Source organism: Haliotis rufescens, unplaced genomic scaffold (assembly GCF_023055435.1).
Source record: "Haliotis rufescens isolate VD_foot unplaced genomic scaffold, xgHalRufe1.0.p SCAF_2, whole genome shotgun sequence".
In the NCBI taxonomy this organism is placed as follows: Eukaryota; Metazoa; Mollusca; class Gastropoda; order Lepetellida; family Haliotidae; genus Haliotis; species Haliotis rufescens.
The window spans coordinates 71,019,755-71,036,133 of NW_025963890.1; the positions used below are offsets into that span (position 1 = coordinate 71,019,755).

At 40.1% G+C, this 16,379-nt stretch overlaps 1 protein-coding gene across 1 annotated transcript in view; it reads left to right on the plus strand.

Moving 5' to 3' along the window:
* The window catches only part of LOC124133172 (allatostatin-A receptor-like), a 122,830-nt gene that overhangs the window by 48,776 nt on the left and 57,675 nt on the right, over positions 1-16,379 (plus strand). The window contains exon 3 of the mRNA XM_048400499.1: positions 9,108-9,229. Within this exon, the coding sequence (XP_048256456.1) occupies positions 9,108-9,229 (122 nt within the window). The remainder of the gene's footprint in view (positions 1-9,107; positions 9,230-16,379) is intronic.

The window sequence follows — 16,379 nt, forward strand, 5'->3', positions numbered from 1 at the left end:
ACTGACGTCTATAGCTGAAATATTGCTGAGTGTGGTGTCAAACAAGAAACAAACAAACTTGTTATTATCCTGACTGGCACATGGCATTAGCGGATATAAATGGACAAACACGTCGCTAAACAAGTGAAGTTATATTGAACGCGACGTTAAACCCCATTTCACATCACATCCCCTCTATTTTTAGAGTTAAGGTGACAGAATATTCACATGAACAACAGTCTATCAAGATTTGATAATGTTTGATACTCATTAGCCACGGTGGTGGGTATCATTACGTGTGTCTCTACCTGAATAAACCAGCAATTAATGTGTCTTGATGATGAAGTACTAAATCTGAAAATGACACTGTACCTGTTCTTGGTGAAACGTCCCTGGGCACCCCAGAAACATATGATTCTGGGTTCGAATCCCAGTTCTCCCAAATTTTGTTTCTAGGTTTGTCAGCACCATACACGTTACCAAACTGGTAAACGTCTGAGACCTGCATCACTTCGGGCTTTCCTCCCACGTTAGGCTGACTCGCCGTGATACAACTGGAATACTGTTCAAAGCGGCGTTAAACCCAACTCACTCACCCACTCTTGGCAATACCTTCGAAAGAAAATTTGCGTGTGTCTGTTCGTCTAAACAGATTCGAAATTTGACTGAGTAAAGCGCAAAAATAGGCTTCAGCCAAATTAGTCAATATTCCAGGAATAGGACGTCGGCTTCTAAATAATCCAACCTGGACCAGACAAACCACTGATTTATATTATAAGCAACCTTTCACGTCGTACACTTCCACGCACTCAACCACGTCACCAAGCCCATGCAGTTGCATCTAGACTTGCACAAGTCTCTTAGGCAATTATTAGTTTAAATCATAATATCTAGATCATGTAAATAATAAGAACACGTTTTCCCTATAAGAGGCTGGAGTACTGTCCACATATCTAGACTTGCCTATTAGGAGGATAGAATAACTACACATCCATGGACTTTTCTTTCCGTACAGCCTTGGAGCAAGGCTAAGTCGCACCTTGAGACCAGCATGTTTGTTGGGGGTCAGTTTAACCTGGATTCCCAAAACTGCGAATCGTTAAAGTACACTTTAGTTAAACACGAAAACATAACTAGTTGTGTTAAGAAAAGCCTGTTAATTACAAGTTACTGCAAAATGTCTGGCGGCTGGTCGTTTGTGTTTGCTTCAGATAAAGTGTGAAAATACACAACTAATGATTCTCCTGCTGTTGTAAAGATCTCTGGATATTTATAACGCCTATCTCACGGTTCCCTTAATGGATCACGAGAACTAATTGAATACTGGCACACATATTGTAATCTTCGACATTCCGCCTCCAAGACAAATAAATATCTTGTGAGCTCTCTGCCACTGTTTGCTTTGGTTTTTCATTAGAAGCGGTTTGAAATGAAACATGTTTGTATACAGTGATGCCAATCTCTTTATCCTGGTGTCTAACAGAATTTACGTTCAAACACATATGCCTTTCTCTGTATTTACTGCGTTGATAGATCAAGACATGCTCGTGTTGAAGCGTATCAGGCGTGTTTACCAGGGATGGGTTGTTGACTTCGTTGTGTCCTTCAAAGACATTTCAGTTGTTTCACGTACCAGTCAGCAAAACCAAAGTTATGGCACCGAGACCTGTAATGTCAGCAATATTTCATTTATGCGACTGCTGTCTGCAAATAATCAAATCTGGACCAGACAATCCAGTGATTGGCATCATGAGCATAAGTTGATATGCATCAACCAAGTCAGCAAGCCTGACCACTCTAGCCCGTTAGTCGACAAGCATAGTCGCCTCTTACGACAAGCATGGGTTGCTGAAGACCAATTCTAACCCGGATCTTCACGGGTCTCCTCTAAATAATCGTGCCAGAGAAAACCAGTGGTGGATACCATGAACATCGTCCCACTCTGTTGGGATTCGAAAAGACAATCAATCCAGTCACCGAGGCTGACGACCCGATCCAATGAAATCACATTTACATCAATTGGATATTGAAGACCTATTTTGCAAACTAGCTTCCCATGATGGAAAACTGTATAGACATTCTCGCGTTCTCGCGTTCTCGCGTTCTCGCGATCTCGTCTTCTCCTGTTTGAGTACGTAGTACATTTTCTTAAAATTCGAAAACATGCGAAAACGACAGTGGGACAATCTCGCAATCTCAATCAGAATAATTCAACTTTCACATTCTCGCGATCTCCCATTCTCGCACTTTTTGCATATTTGGCTTGTTTTAAAAGACGCGAGAATATCCAGTATTTTAACTAACGTTAACGGTGTCTCGAAGGTTAAATGCAGCCCCTGGCGTGTGTATGAAGCACGCCGGTTTTCAGCAGACAAGCTAAAACGCAAGTTTAAAATGACAGCGTAAATGTCTTCTCTAAACAGAGACCTTGGATGGGGGTCTTTGATATGCTAAGCAAAACAAGAGTGTAGACTTCCTTAGTCCTAGGGTTTACCATCTATACGTGTAATAGCCCTAAGGCTTAATTCCTCTACGTGTAACGCTAAACCTACCACGTCTGAAGCAACGATCAGCATTTTTAGATTGTGGGTGCATTATAGCCCTAGTGTCCATACTTTATGCATGACAAAAGACAAGGAGAATCTCAAGACTACAATTTATTAAAACCAGACTATTGTAATCTTTGTAGACGACTTTGTAGCTAACGGCCAGCATATTAACTGACTGCTTGGACTTCATGAGGTAATACCATTTACCGTAAAAAAAGTACCCATAAAAAGGTACCAGTGCCAATTTCCATCTGTTTAACTGCAAAAGTATTTTTAAATACTCCGAAAATAAAACGTCGTCCGCCATTGTCTTCAGTAGACTGTTCGCATTTTTACTTCTGCTCCGGACCTGCTCGATAACTTCACTGGCTCTGTTTCTGAACATGGAGACACACTTCTTTGCTCAAGGTACACTGCTTGGCTCAAGGTACACTGCTTTACTCAAGGAGTATGCATGAAGTTGTTTCTAATTATCGAAAACTCTTAAAAGCTTAAAAGATCTTTCTCAGACCTGACATAAAAAAAACACGAAGCCATCAACATTAGGTATTTCCTCGTATTTTTATAATGAAATAAAGGAAAACTTTCAAAATGATCTGCTACTGAAAAACCAGAAAGCAGAATTTTAAGTTTATGATGCACATTCAGATTGGTTCCAGCTGTTGGCGTGACGGCTATTTTCCAATGAGAATAAATTCGTTTCTGAAAGGTCATATCCTCAGGACACCCTGGGGCTTGTGCAACAGTTCCGAACCTTAGAGTCGTATCGGAAACAGTTTCTAGTATGCCATCACAAAGGTGGTACTCTAAGGATCTCAAAAATGTATTTGGAATTTCGGGAAAATTTCCACGCACATTTCGTCCAGCGAAAATGTATGCGCGTATTTCTTTGTTTTTCGTTCGTGTTTTTAATTCTTTGTTCCATTTTCCTCCATGACCTTTCTTTGCCTGTTTTGAGATTACTGCCCAGGGTCTTCTCTTTCCGTAGATACCATACTGTTAGGGGGTTTTCGTCATTGTCTTTGAGTATAAGTGTTACTGATAGACAGGTAAAAATCACCGAAAATAATTATTTTTCTATAACTTCAAATGGATAGCCTAGTCAATATTTTTGTGGTTTTGATTTATTTTAGTGATATTGACAAATGCTCATTTCAAAGAGCTTTCCATATATCTATGGTGAGTGGTTGAGTGAGTGAGTTGGGTTTAACGCCTTGAAAAGTATTCCATCACGGCGTGTAAGCTTAATGTAGGCTATGGAAGAAAGGCCCGAAGTGATGCAGGTGATACGCAAGAGCACCTAGCAACATAATCACGGCGAACCAGGATTCGAACCTACATTTTTAGGTTTCTGGCGTGACCAAGGGCCGCAACTTTGCACCGAAATATTCCAGTGGTACTGCTTTTGAAGCTAAGTATTCTTGGTGCTTGTGTGTTACTTTGTTCTATATGTTAGTGCTTTAAATATAATGAATAACTCAAAGCGTATGAGGAATATCGATATTATATGACATATTAGCAACAAATCTTGTATAATTCCAAAATAATACATGCCTTGGTAATCTTATAGAACATTTTTAAATACAGTGATTAAATCAGGAGGTAATCCTCCTTCATTAGCACCATAGTATTAAGGAATCAATCATATATGGTTTAAGACATGCAAAAAAATTATATATTATTACTTATATAAATTATGGTGTTCATATTTCAAGACGAACTAATGACCCATACACAACATATTAATGGCGACGCCACGTCTTTTAAAGTCGAAACATATTCCACTGATCATCAGTAAAAATGGCTTTTATATGGCCAAGTTTAATGCCTGCAATTGGTCGTCATGGAAACCAATTTGAAATTCTGACCATTTGAAAATCTAGAAAAAATGGGAAAGTAAAGTGCGGGTGATCCATGTCATTTCCTTTTCATTGGTTCCACAGTTTCAGAGAAATATAAAATATAAAATCAACATAAAAATCACCGTTACCAAAGTCAATTGGTTGTAACATGCAAATAACATTACCTCATCAAAAGAATTGCATATTAATGGCCAATTTATCTGTTTGCAAATTCTTTGCTGTGGAAACCAAATTGACTTCGGTCGTACATTAAGAGTGGGAAAAGCTTGGATCTCCCATGCAAAGTTTCAGCCTTGTTGCTGCTGGTTAATGTGAGCATATGCGTCAGTATGCGAGTGAGTGAGGTGAGCTACAATAAACAATAACAAACTAGCCTTTATATTTCACACCATGTGGGGTGAGGTGTTGTGAATTAGGGTTTAACGTCGGGTTTAAGATTGTTGCACTTACATAGCGACACATGTATGCATGTTAGTGCGTGGCTGCTGGTACTAGTCCGGTCGATTTATAGTGCCCGTACACTGATATTCATGCCGAAGTTTAACATGAATATCCCACGCAGACATTGTAAACTGACTCCGAGTCGACCAGTCCTTGTTTTATCCCCTTAATGACGAGCGCCAGGCAGGGTAACAACAAGTACCATATGTTAACGTCGTTTGGAATGACGCTGCCAGGACCTGCTTGATAACTTCACTGGCTCTGTTTCTGATCATGGAGACACACTGCTTTGCTCAATGTACACTGCTTTGCTCAAAGTGTAATAATTAGCGCTTGAAGTTGTTGTTTAATTATTGAAAACTCTTAAAAGCTTAAAAGACCTTTCTCAGATCTGACAGTGTGTCAACTTCAGTTCAGTTCTACGACGTCACTCAACTAGTTGTTATTTTTAATGTAGTGTTCCTGACATAAAAAAAAGTTTCACCAAACCATCAAAATGAGTTGTTCCCTCGTATTTTTAAATTGAAATAAAGAAAACCTTTCAAAATGATCTGCTACTGAAAAACCAGAAAGCAGAATTTTAAGTTTATGATGCACATTCAGATTGGTTCCAGCTGTTGGCGTGACGTCTATTTTCTAATGAGAATAAATTCGTTTCTGAAAGGTCATATCCTCAGGACACCCTGATATAGCCTTTACATAGCAACACATGTATGCATGTGTGTGCGTGGCTGCTGGTACTAGTCCCGACTATTGCCGATTTATAGTGCTAGCACACTGAGATACATGCCGAAGTTTAACATGAATACCCCACGTAGACATAATAAACTGACTCCGAGTCCTTGTTTAATCTCCTTAATGCCGAGCGCCAGGCAGGGTAACAACAAGTACCATATGTTAACGTCGTTTGGTATGACGCTGCTAGGAATCCAATTCCGGACCTTCCGCTCTCCGGGCGAACGTTCTACCACAATACCACGGAGGCGCTCTTCACACCTAGTACAAATAGAAATATATGTACCTGACGAAATTCCAAACATATAAAACTGACATTTACTGCATGTATACAATAAAGGAAAATACGTAGAAAACTCATGAACATCTTTCCTGAAAATATAACCATGGATGCTGACACTGTTTATTGTTGGGGCGGTCGGGTAGCCTGGTGGTTAAAGCGTTCGCTCGTCACGCCGAAGTCCCGGGTTCGATTCCCGACATGGGTACAATGTGTGAAGCCCATTTCTGGTGTCCCCCGTCGTGATATTGCTGGAATATTGCTAAAAGCGGCGTAAAATCAAACACATTGTACCCATGTCGGGAATCGAACCCGGGTCTTCGGCGTGACGAGCGAACGCTTTAACCACTAGGCTACCCGACCGCCCCCTAGTGTACATGACTAACATCTTATCTTTGAACAGTGTATATGACAAATATCTTATCTTTGAACAGTGTGTATGACAAATATCTTATCTTTGAACAGTGTGTATGACAAATATCTTATCTTTGACCAGTGTATATGACTAACATCTCATCTTTGAACAGTGTATATGACTAACATCTTATCTTTGACCAGTGTATATGACAAAGATGGTATCTTTGAACAATGAATATGACAAAGATCTTATCTTTGACCAGTGTATATGACAAAGATCTTATCTTTGAACAATGTATATGACAAACATCTTATCTTTGACCAGTGTACATGACAAAAATCTTATCTTTGACCAGTGTATATGACAAATATCTTATCTTATCTTTGACCAGTGTGTATGACAAACATCTTATCCTTGAACAGGATATATGACAAATATCTTATCTTTGAACAGTGAATAAGACAAAGATGTTATCTTTGACCAGTGTATATGACAAACATCTTATCCTTGAACAGTGTATATGACAACTGTCTTATCTTTGAACAATGAATATAACAAAGATCTTATCTTTGACCAGTGTACATGACAAAGACGGTATCTTTGACCAGTGTATATGACAAATATCCTATCCTTGAACAGTGTATATGACAAATATCTTATCTTTGAACAATTAATATGACAAAGATCTTATCTTTGACCAGTGTGTATGACAAAGATCTTATCTTTGAACAATGTATATGACAAATATCTTATCTTTGAACAGTGTGTGTGACAAACATCTTATCTTTGAACAGGATATATGACAAAGATTGTATCTTTGATCAGTGAATAAGACAAATATCTTATCTTTGACCAGTGTGTATGACAAAGATCTTATCTTTGAACAATGTATATGACAAATATCTTATCTTTGAACAGTGTGTGTGACAAACATCTTATCTTTGAACAGGATATATGACAAAGATTGTATCTTTGAACAGTGAATAAGACAAATATCTTATCTTTGACCAGTGTGTATGACAAAGATCTTATCTTTGAACAATGTATATGACAAATATCTTATCTTTGAACAGTGTGTGTGACAAACATCTTATCTTTGAACAGGATATATGACAAAGATTGTATCTTTGAACAGTGAATAAGACAAATATCTTATCTTTGACCAGTGTGTATGACAAAGATCTTATCTTTGAACAATGTATATGACAAATATCTTATCTTTGAACAGTGTGTGTGACAAACATCTTATCTTTGAACAGGATATATGACAAAGATTGTATCTTTGAATAGTGTTTGTATCTATCAGAATAATTTTTTTATCAACTCCAAATAAGTGTCATATGCTTTTGAGTGTATGAAGACAGTGAGTGAGTGAGTTAGTGAGTATGGTTTTATGCCGCTTTTAGCAATATTCCAGCAATAACACGACACCAGAAATGGGCTTCACACATTGTACTCATGTTGGGAATCCAACCCGCAATCTGTTTCAGCGGATAATGGTTTTTCTCTGGTGTTGACGTTTTATATTTATAGATGGTCATACCTTTGTCAAGTAAGTGTGATATGCTGATCACTTATTTGATTAGGGTACCGCCATTTGTACGTTGCATTGAAAGAATAAGAAGGATGAAATCCAGACGTCATCCTTGTCCTCAATCAGTGTATAGCATGGACCCATCTATCTTAATCTGACGTAGTCCTGCTCCATTCAAAGGAATTCTTTGTGTTATACTAGACAGTGTTGTTATACCTGACATTCTTGTTATATATGACAGTCTTGTTGGACCTGACAGTCTTGTTATACCTGACAGTATTGTTATATCTGACAGACTTGTTATAACTGACAGTCTTGTTATACCTGACAGTCTGGTTATATCTGACAGTCTTGTTGGACCTGACAGTCTTGTTATACCGGACAGTCTTGTTATACCGGACAGTCTTGTTATACCGGACAGTCTTGTTATACCGGACAGTCTTGTTATACCTGACAGTCTGGTTATATCTGACAGTCTTGTTGGACCTGACAGTCTTGTTATACCTGACAGTCTTGTTATACCTGACAGTCTTAAGCTTGTTACATCTGACAGTCTTGTTATACCTGACAGTCTTGTTATACCTGACAGTCTTGTTACATCTGACAGTCTTGTTACATCTGACAGTCTTGTTACATCTGACAGTCTTGTTATACCTGACAGCCTTGTTATATCTGACAGTCTTGTTACATCTGACAATCTTGTTACATCTGACAGTCTTGTTACATCTGACAGTCTTGTTATACATGACAGTCTTGTTATACATGACAGTCATGTTGCATCTGACAGTCTTGTTATACCTGACAGTCTTGTTATACCTGACAGTCTTGTTATACCTGACAGTCTTAAGCTTGTTACATCTGACTGTCTTGTTATACCTGACAGTCTTGTTATACCTGACAGTCTTGTTACATCTGACTGTCTTGTTACATCTGACAGTCTTGTTACATCTGACAGTCTTGTTATACCTGACAGCCTTGTTATATCTGACAGTCTTGTTACATCTGACAGTCTTGTTACATCTGACAATCTTGTTACATCTGACAGTCTTGTTACATCTGACAGTCTTGTTACATCTGACAATCTTGTTATATCTGACAGTCTTGTTACATTTGACAGTCTTGTTACATCTGACAGTCTTGTTACATCTGACAATCTTGTTACATCTGACAGTCTTGTTACATCTGACAGTCTTGTTACATCTGACAGTCTTGTTACATCTGACAATCTTGTTACTTCTGACAGTCTTGTTACATCTGACAGTCTTGTTACATCTGACAATCTTGTTACATCTGACAGCCTTGTTACATCTGACAGCCTTGTTACATCTGACAGGTACATATTACACAGTCTCTATTTTGTATATTTCAGTTTGCAGCTTTCTTCAGTTTCACGTGGCAGTACGGCGAGTTTATGTGCAAGTCCGTCCACTACATACAGAACGTCTCCATGATCTGTTCAGTGTGGACCCTTACTACCATGAGCATAGAACGGTAGGTACTCTCTTACTACTATGAGCATAGAACGGTAGGTACTCTCTTACTACTATGAGCATAGAACGGTAGGTACTCTCTTACTACTATGAGCATAGAACGGTAGGTACTCTCTTACTACTATGAGCATAGAACGGTAGGTACTCTCTTACTACTATGAGCATAGAACGGCAGGTACTCTCTTACTACTATGAGCATAGCACGGTAGGGACTCTCTTACTACTATGAGCATAGAACGGTAGGTACTCTCTTACTACTATGAGCATAGCACGGTGGGGACTCTCTTACTACTATGAGCAAAGGGTGATAGGTACTGTTTTAACTGCCATGAACACGGAACGATAGATACTCATTTCACTACCAAGTGTAGTGGGGGCGGTGGGATAGCCTAGTGGTTAAAGCGTTCGATCGTCACGCCGAAGACCCGGGTTCGATTCTCCACATGGGTACAATGTGTGAAGTCCTATAGGCTATGATTGTGGGTTCGAACCCCGGTTCTCCCATAATATGTTTCTAGGTTGTCAGCACCATACCCATGCTCGTGGTTGTTACCAAAGAGATACACGTCTGAGACCTGCATCGCTACGGGCTTTCCTCCCACATTAAGCTGAAACGCCGTGAACTGGACTATTGTTAAAACCCAACTCACTCACTCATAATATTGATTCAGTTAAAATAAGAACAAAATCAGTACGGCTTGTTTCACAGGGTCACGCATCGTTTAACTACTATGATGTTTTGCATTTTTTTGCAAACATACCACAAAATACTTGATCTGCGTGTCTCTATGACATGGCATGGCGTGGCACTAGAATTCCTGTAATAAAATATTCGTATAAATAGTGAGATTAAATTACATACCTGTTTATTATCAAATTTAATACAAATTTGTTTAAATGATTAAATGAATGTTTTGTTTCTTTTCTTCTCTGTATTGTGTTCCAAGATCAATATGTTAACATAATATCAATACATTTACTCAAGTCGCCCGAGATTCCACAGCGATCCTTACTGGTATTGAGGCTTCAGGTTTTACAAATCACAGACTTCAAAGTGAATTTACAAATCCCTTGATCATCATTGGAATGTAACACATATGTCCCCCATCAGAGACTAGACTTTCTGAGCTGTGTGCTCGCGTCTTCAAGCACACTGCAAACTTTTAATAAAAAGGTTTTGCCGTAAGAAACGCCTTGAAAGAAATACTAGTATTTAAGCCTTGTGCAATTAGTTTTCATGTTTCCCATAATAGCTTCCGCAGTCTCATGTTTCCGTGTGTTCTGAGCTGAAAGAAGCTGTTGGTTTTATTTGCTCATCTTTTTCACACAACGCAGACGAGATGATTTGGAAAGACATGCAAACTGGTCATTTCCTGTCGGATCTCGTCTTTCCATAAACGAATCAAATTTCTTTGTTGACATTCATGTTGTTTCGTCAGCTTTGTATTTTGTTGTTGAAAATGGTCGGTGTGATGGCGGATTTGTTTCATATTGGATGTACAAGTTTGGCCGTTTGTACATACCGTTGCGATATTGGTAGTCAGTCTCCCAGACCCTAGAGAATTATTTTTTAAAAAGTGAGTGAGTGAGTATGGTTTTACGCCGCTTTTAGCAATATTCCAGCAATATCACGACGGGGGACACCAGAAATGGGCTTCACACAATGTACCCATGTCGGGAATCGAACCGGGGTCTTCGGCGTGACGAGCGAACGTTTTAAAAAAAAAGAGAAAAAAGAGAGTCCAAGTAAAGTCTAGCATGATTTAGTAAGTCTATATTGCCTCAGCTCTAGGAATTAGAGTTTGTTGTGGGTCAATTTGGATTTTTGGATTTTGTAGATGTATATTTTTAGATAAGATAACTTTATATCTGGTTCTATATGTCAGTCCATAATGTTGGGTGCGGTCTTTAACTCGTGAAATCCTCTCCCCCAGTGGAAGAAATGTTGCGAGTGAATACTGTCAACGTTAAGACAAGTCATCATCGGGATCTTCTGAACGCGTAAACCAAACTTGTGTACACTAAATTCTTGGAGTGAGTGAGTGAGTATGATTTAACGCCGCAATATTTAGCAATATTCCAACAATATCACGGCGGGGGACACCAGAAATGGGCTTCACACATTGTACCCATGTCGGGAATCGAACCCGGGTCTTCGGCGTGACGAGCGTACACTTAAACCACTAGGCTACCCCACCGCCCATAAATTCCTGGAGACTTGGAGCGTGAAGAATGACGTACGCTTCATCCATACTTCTTGTTTTGACTTGCTAGAATCTCTCATCCTAGTTTCTAATCCCATGTTCGCCCAGGCCATTGGCTTGTCAGCTTCTCCCCGGGCTCGTGGATTTCCCCCGTGTGGTAAACGTCTTCGCCCTGAATCACTTCGATCTGTCCTCCCACTTCAGATCGCCTCCGTGGTGTAACAGTAAAGCGTCTGCCCGGAGAGCGGAAGGTCACAGAAGTGTGTTCCCCGGCCGCGTCATACCAAAAGACGTTAAAAGATGGTACTTGTTGTTACCCTGCCTGTTGCTTGGCATTAAGGGGATAAAACAAGAACTGGTCGGCTCCGAGTCAGTATACTGTGTCTGAGTTGGGTATGTGTCTCATTGAATGCATTTCAAATTTAACATTTCATATTTACCTTTTGCTGTAAAATCACACTTTGACGGTTTCGAGTGGGAAGTGACTGGTCTTGTGCAGCAAACAGAAGGCCCCTGGCCCTATACAGCCTCAAACGTATCGAGGCCAACACATCTGATCTTGTCCTTTTTGATAAATCCAATGAAATCATTTATATCATTGAATTTTATGTCCCTTTTGACACTAATGTGATTGACAAGATTGAGGAAAAACATGGCAAATATGCGGACCTCGCTTTTGAAATGTCACGCTTGCATCCCAAGTACCAAGATGTCCGACTCCCCATTGTTCTCGGTTCCTAAGGTATGGTACCTCCCAATCTGTTGACTGACATTGGGAGAGTACCCGGGTTTGGTACCAGGAATACAGCCCTTCTGACAATCTGAGTAATGCAGAAGGCTGCAGTATTGTGGAGTCTTCACATTCTCCGAAAAGTTCTGGGTGGGTTTGACTAGGCAACGCTTCCTGGGAGAAGTCCCATTCGCGTGTAGAGGGGGCAAGGACCCTGAACTGATGATGAGCCTAACCAGCCTGACTGTGCCAGGATCACCCAAACCCTCTTTGCTGCATTTTTTATTTTAATCTGTAAATAATAATAAATCATCATCATCGTCATTAGTATTATCATCATCATCATCATTAGTAGTAGTAGTTATTCATGTATCGCCAAATACCCCACAATCAACTGTTCAGTAGCGCTTGGAAGGATCTTCAATAGAAATGAAACAGACTTGCCACGCTGCAGAGAAGGGTGGAGGAGCTGTCTTTGTACGTTTCAGTTTCCTTGTCTGTTTAATGACTGCCCGGGGTACCAATTACCAAACCCCCCAGACACATTCACACCATTTAAAACCCAAGTGAGGGACCTTTATCCAATCCCGCGTGTACTGGGTTTACTATCAGGAAATCATCACCAGCGGGCGCTAGGTTTAAGAGCAGCATGATCTGTGCATCGTGATGGAGTGGGCGCGCGTTGAACGCTGGGTTCCGATGAATTTGATTTACTGTTAACAGAACATGTTAGGCAGTAGTAACAGTGGTTATGGTCGAGTCTGGGATATAGAAAAACTCATTTATAATCATTTCATGACAAATCGTGTTTTCCACGCCTTATATTTCCAACAGTAAATTATCAGTATATTGCGACGTTGAATTGATGCGATGTTAGATTAAGGTTTTATTGTCCTAAACTATGGTCGTCTAGGAGTTTGAGTTATGGTTCAACCCCCATGATCGGCGTCAACCACGGCATTATGCAACAGCAAACTTGTCGGCGTCGAGGTCGCAATCAAAGTGACATTTGATGACACTGTAGGATTATATGTGTGGAGACTCTAGGGACGTTTTCAATTGATTCAGCTTTATTTGATTCATAACTCTTCATCCATAGCACATCCCCGTGAGCTTAGCAATGTGTGAACTCTAAACGTTTTTTGTAAGACGAGCACTAAAAAATAGCGACCAAACAAAAATCCATAATCATAGGAAATCTCTGCTAAAAGCAGAGTCCATGGTACGATCCTGACTGTATCATGAGCATGTGTTTGTGAATCATTATCAAATAGTGAGAAAAGGTGAGCGTATCCTGCCCCACCGGTGGCACCCGTCATAAACACATGCAAAGGCACGTGAATTGATCACATGAATCCAACACGGTTTCAACTCAACATAGGGAAGTGCATCGAACACCATTTTTTGTCACTGATGCGTCAAATTGGGAATTGTCCTCCATCATCATTATCAAATAGTGATGATACTGGTGTTCGCGAAAAGGTGAGCGTATCCTGTCCCACCGGTGGCACCCGTCACAAACACATGCAAGACAAGTCAACTGTTCACCTGGACAAATACGTCAAAATAGGGAATTGCATCGGACATCAGTTTTGGCACTGAAGCGTCAACTTTGGAAATGTCCTCCACACGTCTACCATTAAACGTTTTGAAAACTTTACTGAGGCCTTGAACGTTGTAGCCCTGATCAAACAACGTTTGAGCGGTATGGGGCTCACAGGATGTCGACGTCATGTGCATGTAATACCATAAAACATTTTGAAAACATTTTGAAAACATTACTACGAGTATGACCTTCAATGCTCTAACCCTCGATAAGAAACTTTTGATCAAGAGTCGTATGACGCCCTTTTGAAGTCTTTAAAGAGCATGCTCGAATGTACCTCAAAAGTTGTGAATGTAGACACCAAAAGGCTTGAGCTGCTGGAATATTTCTTAACAGAAAATCAAATGGCTGTGTTTGAGAGTAGTTGTTCTTTCGCGTTCACTGCGCGTAATTGTACAATAAAAGCAATAATAATAATAAAAACAGGCAATATGTGTTCAGTTTAGAACATACTAATATGTAACTGCTACTCCAGGTCATCAAGTGTGACATGGAGACTGGCGTTTGGATCCACTTATTACCATTATTTCATTGTGGGATAGGGTATCGTTAGACGTGTGCCTACAAATCTATCCCCATGTCTCGGTGCATTGCTTTCACCGTAGCTAACACTATGTGACAGACAAAGTAGCAGGTATTTCATATTTGCATTGGAGACACCATTGCCTTGCTGCAATCAGGTTGGTTATAAAACTTTATTAAATGGGTTTTGAATCCTGGAAATCGACCTGACTTATCACTGCGCATGAATACTTTCCAAATCTGAAAGATATTGTATTCGGTGTGGAGACAATATTGTATCCATTACACATTCGCTTGATAAAATTTATAAGAAATAAATCGAATTGATTGATGTTTCGCAGCATTCTGCTGACCTGACGGCTTCGGGTTTTATGTAGCATACTAAAACTTGGTCACTGGATAAGGTGGTTGTCCTAAAATAAACAGTTTTGTGGTTCATAAAGCGTTGTTGGCTCTCCTCAGAGACTTATAGAACGCCAGGCCAGAGAATAACATGCCTCGATTATCATACGAAACAGATTCCATTCGGCGTAAAAAGCAAACCAGCCATGAAAATTATACGATTGGATATGAAAATCAGTGATGACACCAGCTATTCGCGAAAAGGGTATGTTTGTCTTGATGCAGTCGGTTCAACCAAGTTTGCTGATCGCATGTTTGTAGCATCCTCATCCTAGTAACACTTGAGTGAAAACGTGGCTCGGGATCGTTGTAGGGTCTTAATGGCACAGCCTCATTGTGACCTTGACCTTCATACATGAAGGTTGTATAACCTAACAGAAGGGCAGGTCAGCTTACCCAATCACCAGCCTGACGTTAGAGTGATTCCATTGTTTTCTACAATCAAAAGTTGTTTGTTCAGGTTACATTCATGGCCTCAGCAAAGCTTTCAAAATTGATGATGATGGAGGACAATTCCCAATTTGACGTATCAGTGACAAAAAATGATGTTCGATGCACTTCCCTATGTTGAGTTGAAACCGTGTTTGTTTTCATGTGATCAATTCACGTGTCATTGCATGTGTTTATGATGGGTTCCTCCTGTGGGACAGGATACGCCCGCTCATCTTTTCACGAACACGTGGTTAGACAATGTGTGAAGCCTACCCCCTCCCCCCCCCCTCCCCCCCCCCCCCCCCTCCCCTCGTGATATTGCTGGAATGTAGCTGAAAGCGGCGTAAAACCATTCTCACTCACTTTTATTTGCAGAATCTCTGCACCTGCACACATATCGTTTTTAGTTTCAACAAAATTAGTAAATGCGCTATCGTGACACTGAATATTCTGTTCCATTGATCACTTGATTCATTCGTCATTACTCGCCCCTTTCCGTAACCTGCAAGAAGACTTGTCCCCTATCGAAGAATGTTATGTGCGAAAATACGACAACCCAATCAGAATGCGCGTATGATTTCAGGTTCTTCGTCAAAGAATCCCTCAGAAATATTTTATTTATTTTACATATGTCTTGCATCTAGAAATATACCCAAGACACAGTTAAAGGTGTTCAGTCATACTGTATAACTTCAAATGTCCCGATGTGGTTTAAATTGCATTTGAAATATCATATATAATCTATGTGGAAATATATGTGAACCATTACGCAACGAGTTGACAATTGTTTTAGGTATGCACGTTTGCGCTAGGACGGAACCCGGTCGCAAAAATGGCCATGAAAGGGGTACTAGTCGGTATTCGGCTTGTCCCGGAATAACACGAGTTGGTCACGAATGTAACTTTTTATGCAAGTTGTGTATTTGGCGGGTGCTACAGGTAGAGCAGGACATGCCTACCCTTCCCGCAAACACCTGGTGTCATCACTGATCATCAGTGGTCCATTTACATAATTGTCACCGCTATTTGGCCTTTTACACCCACTGGAATCTGTTTCGGTAGATAATCGCGACTGGTTATTCCCTGGCGTTGGCGTTTGTAGAAATGTTTTTGTCGCTTTCTATTTGTAAATACCACTTACATTATTTCTAGATTTTCATAGGACAGATATACCGCAAGGACCTGTCTCACGTTAAAGTAACTGACGTCAGTCACCACTGTTATCATTATGTCAGTGTACACAGGAGAAGTTGGA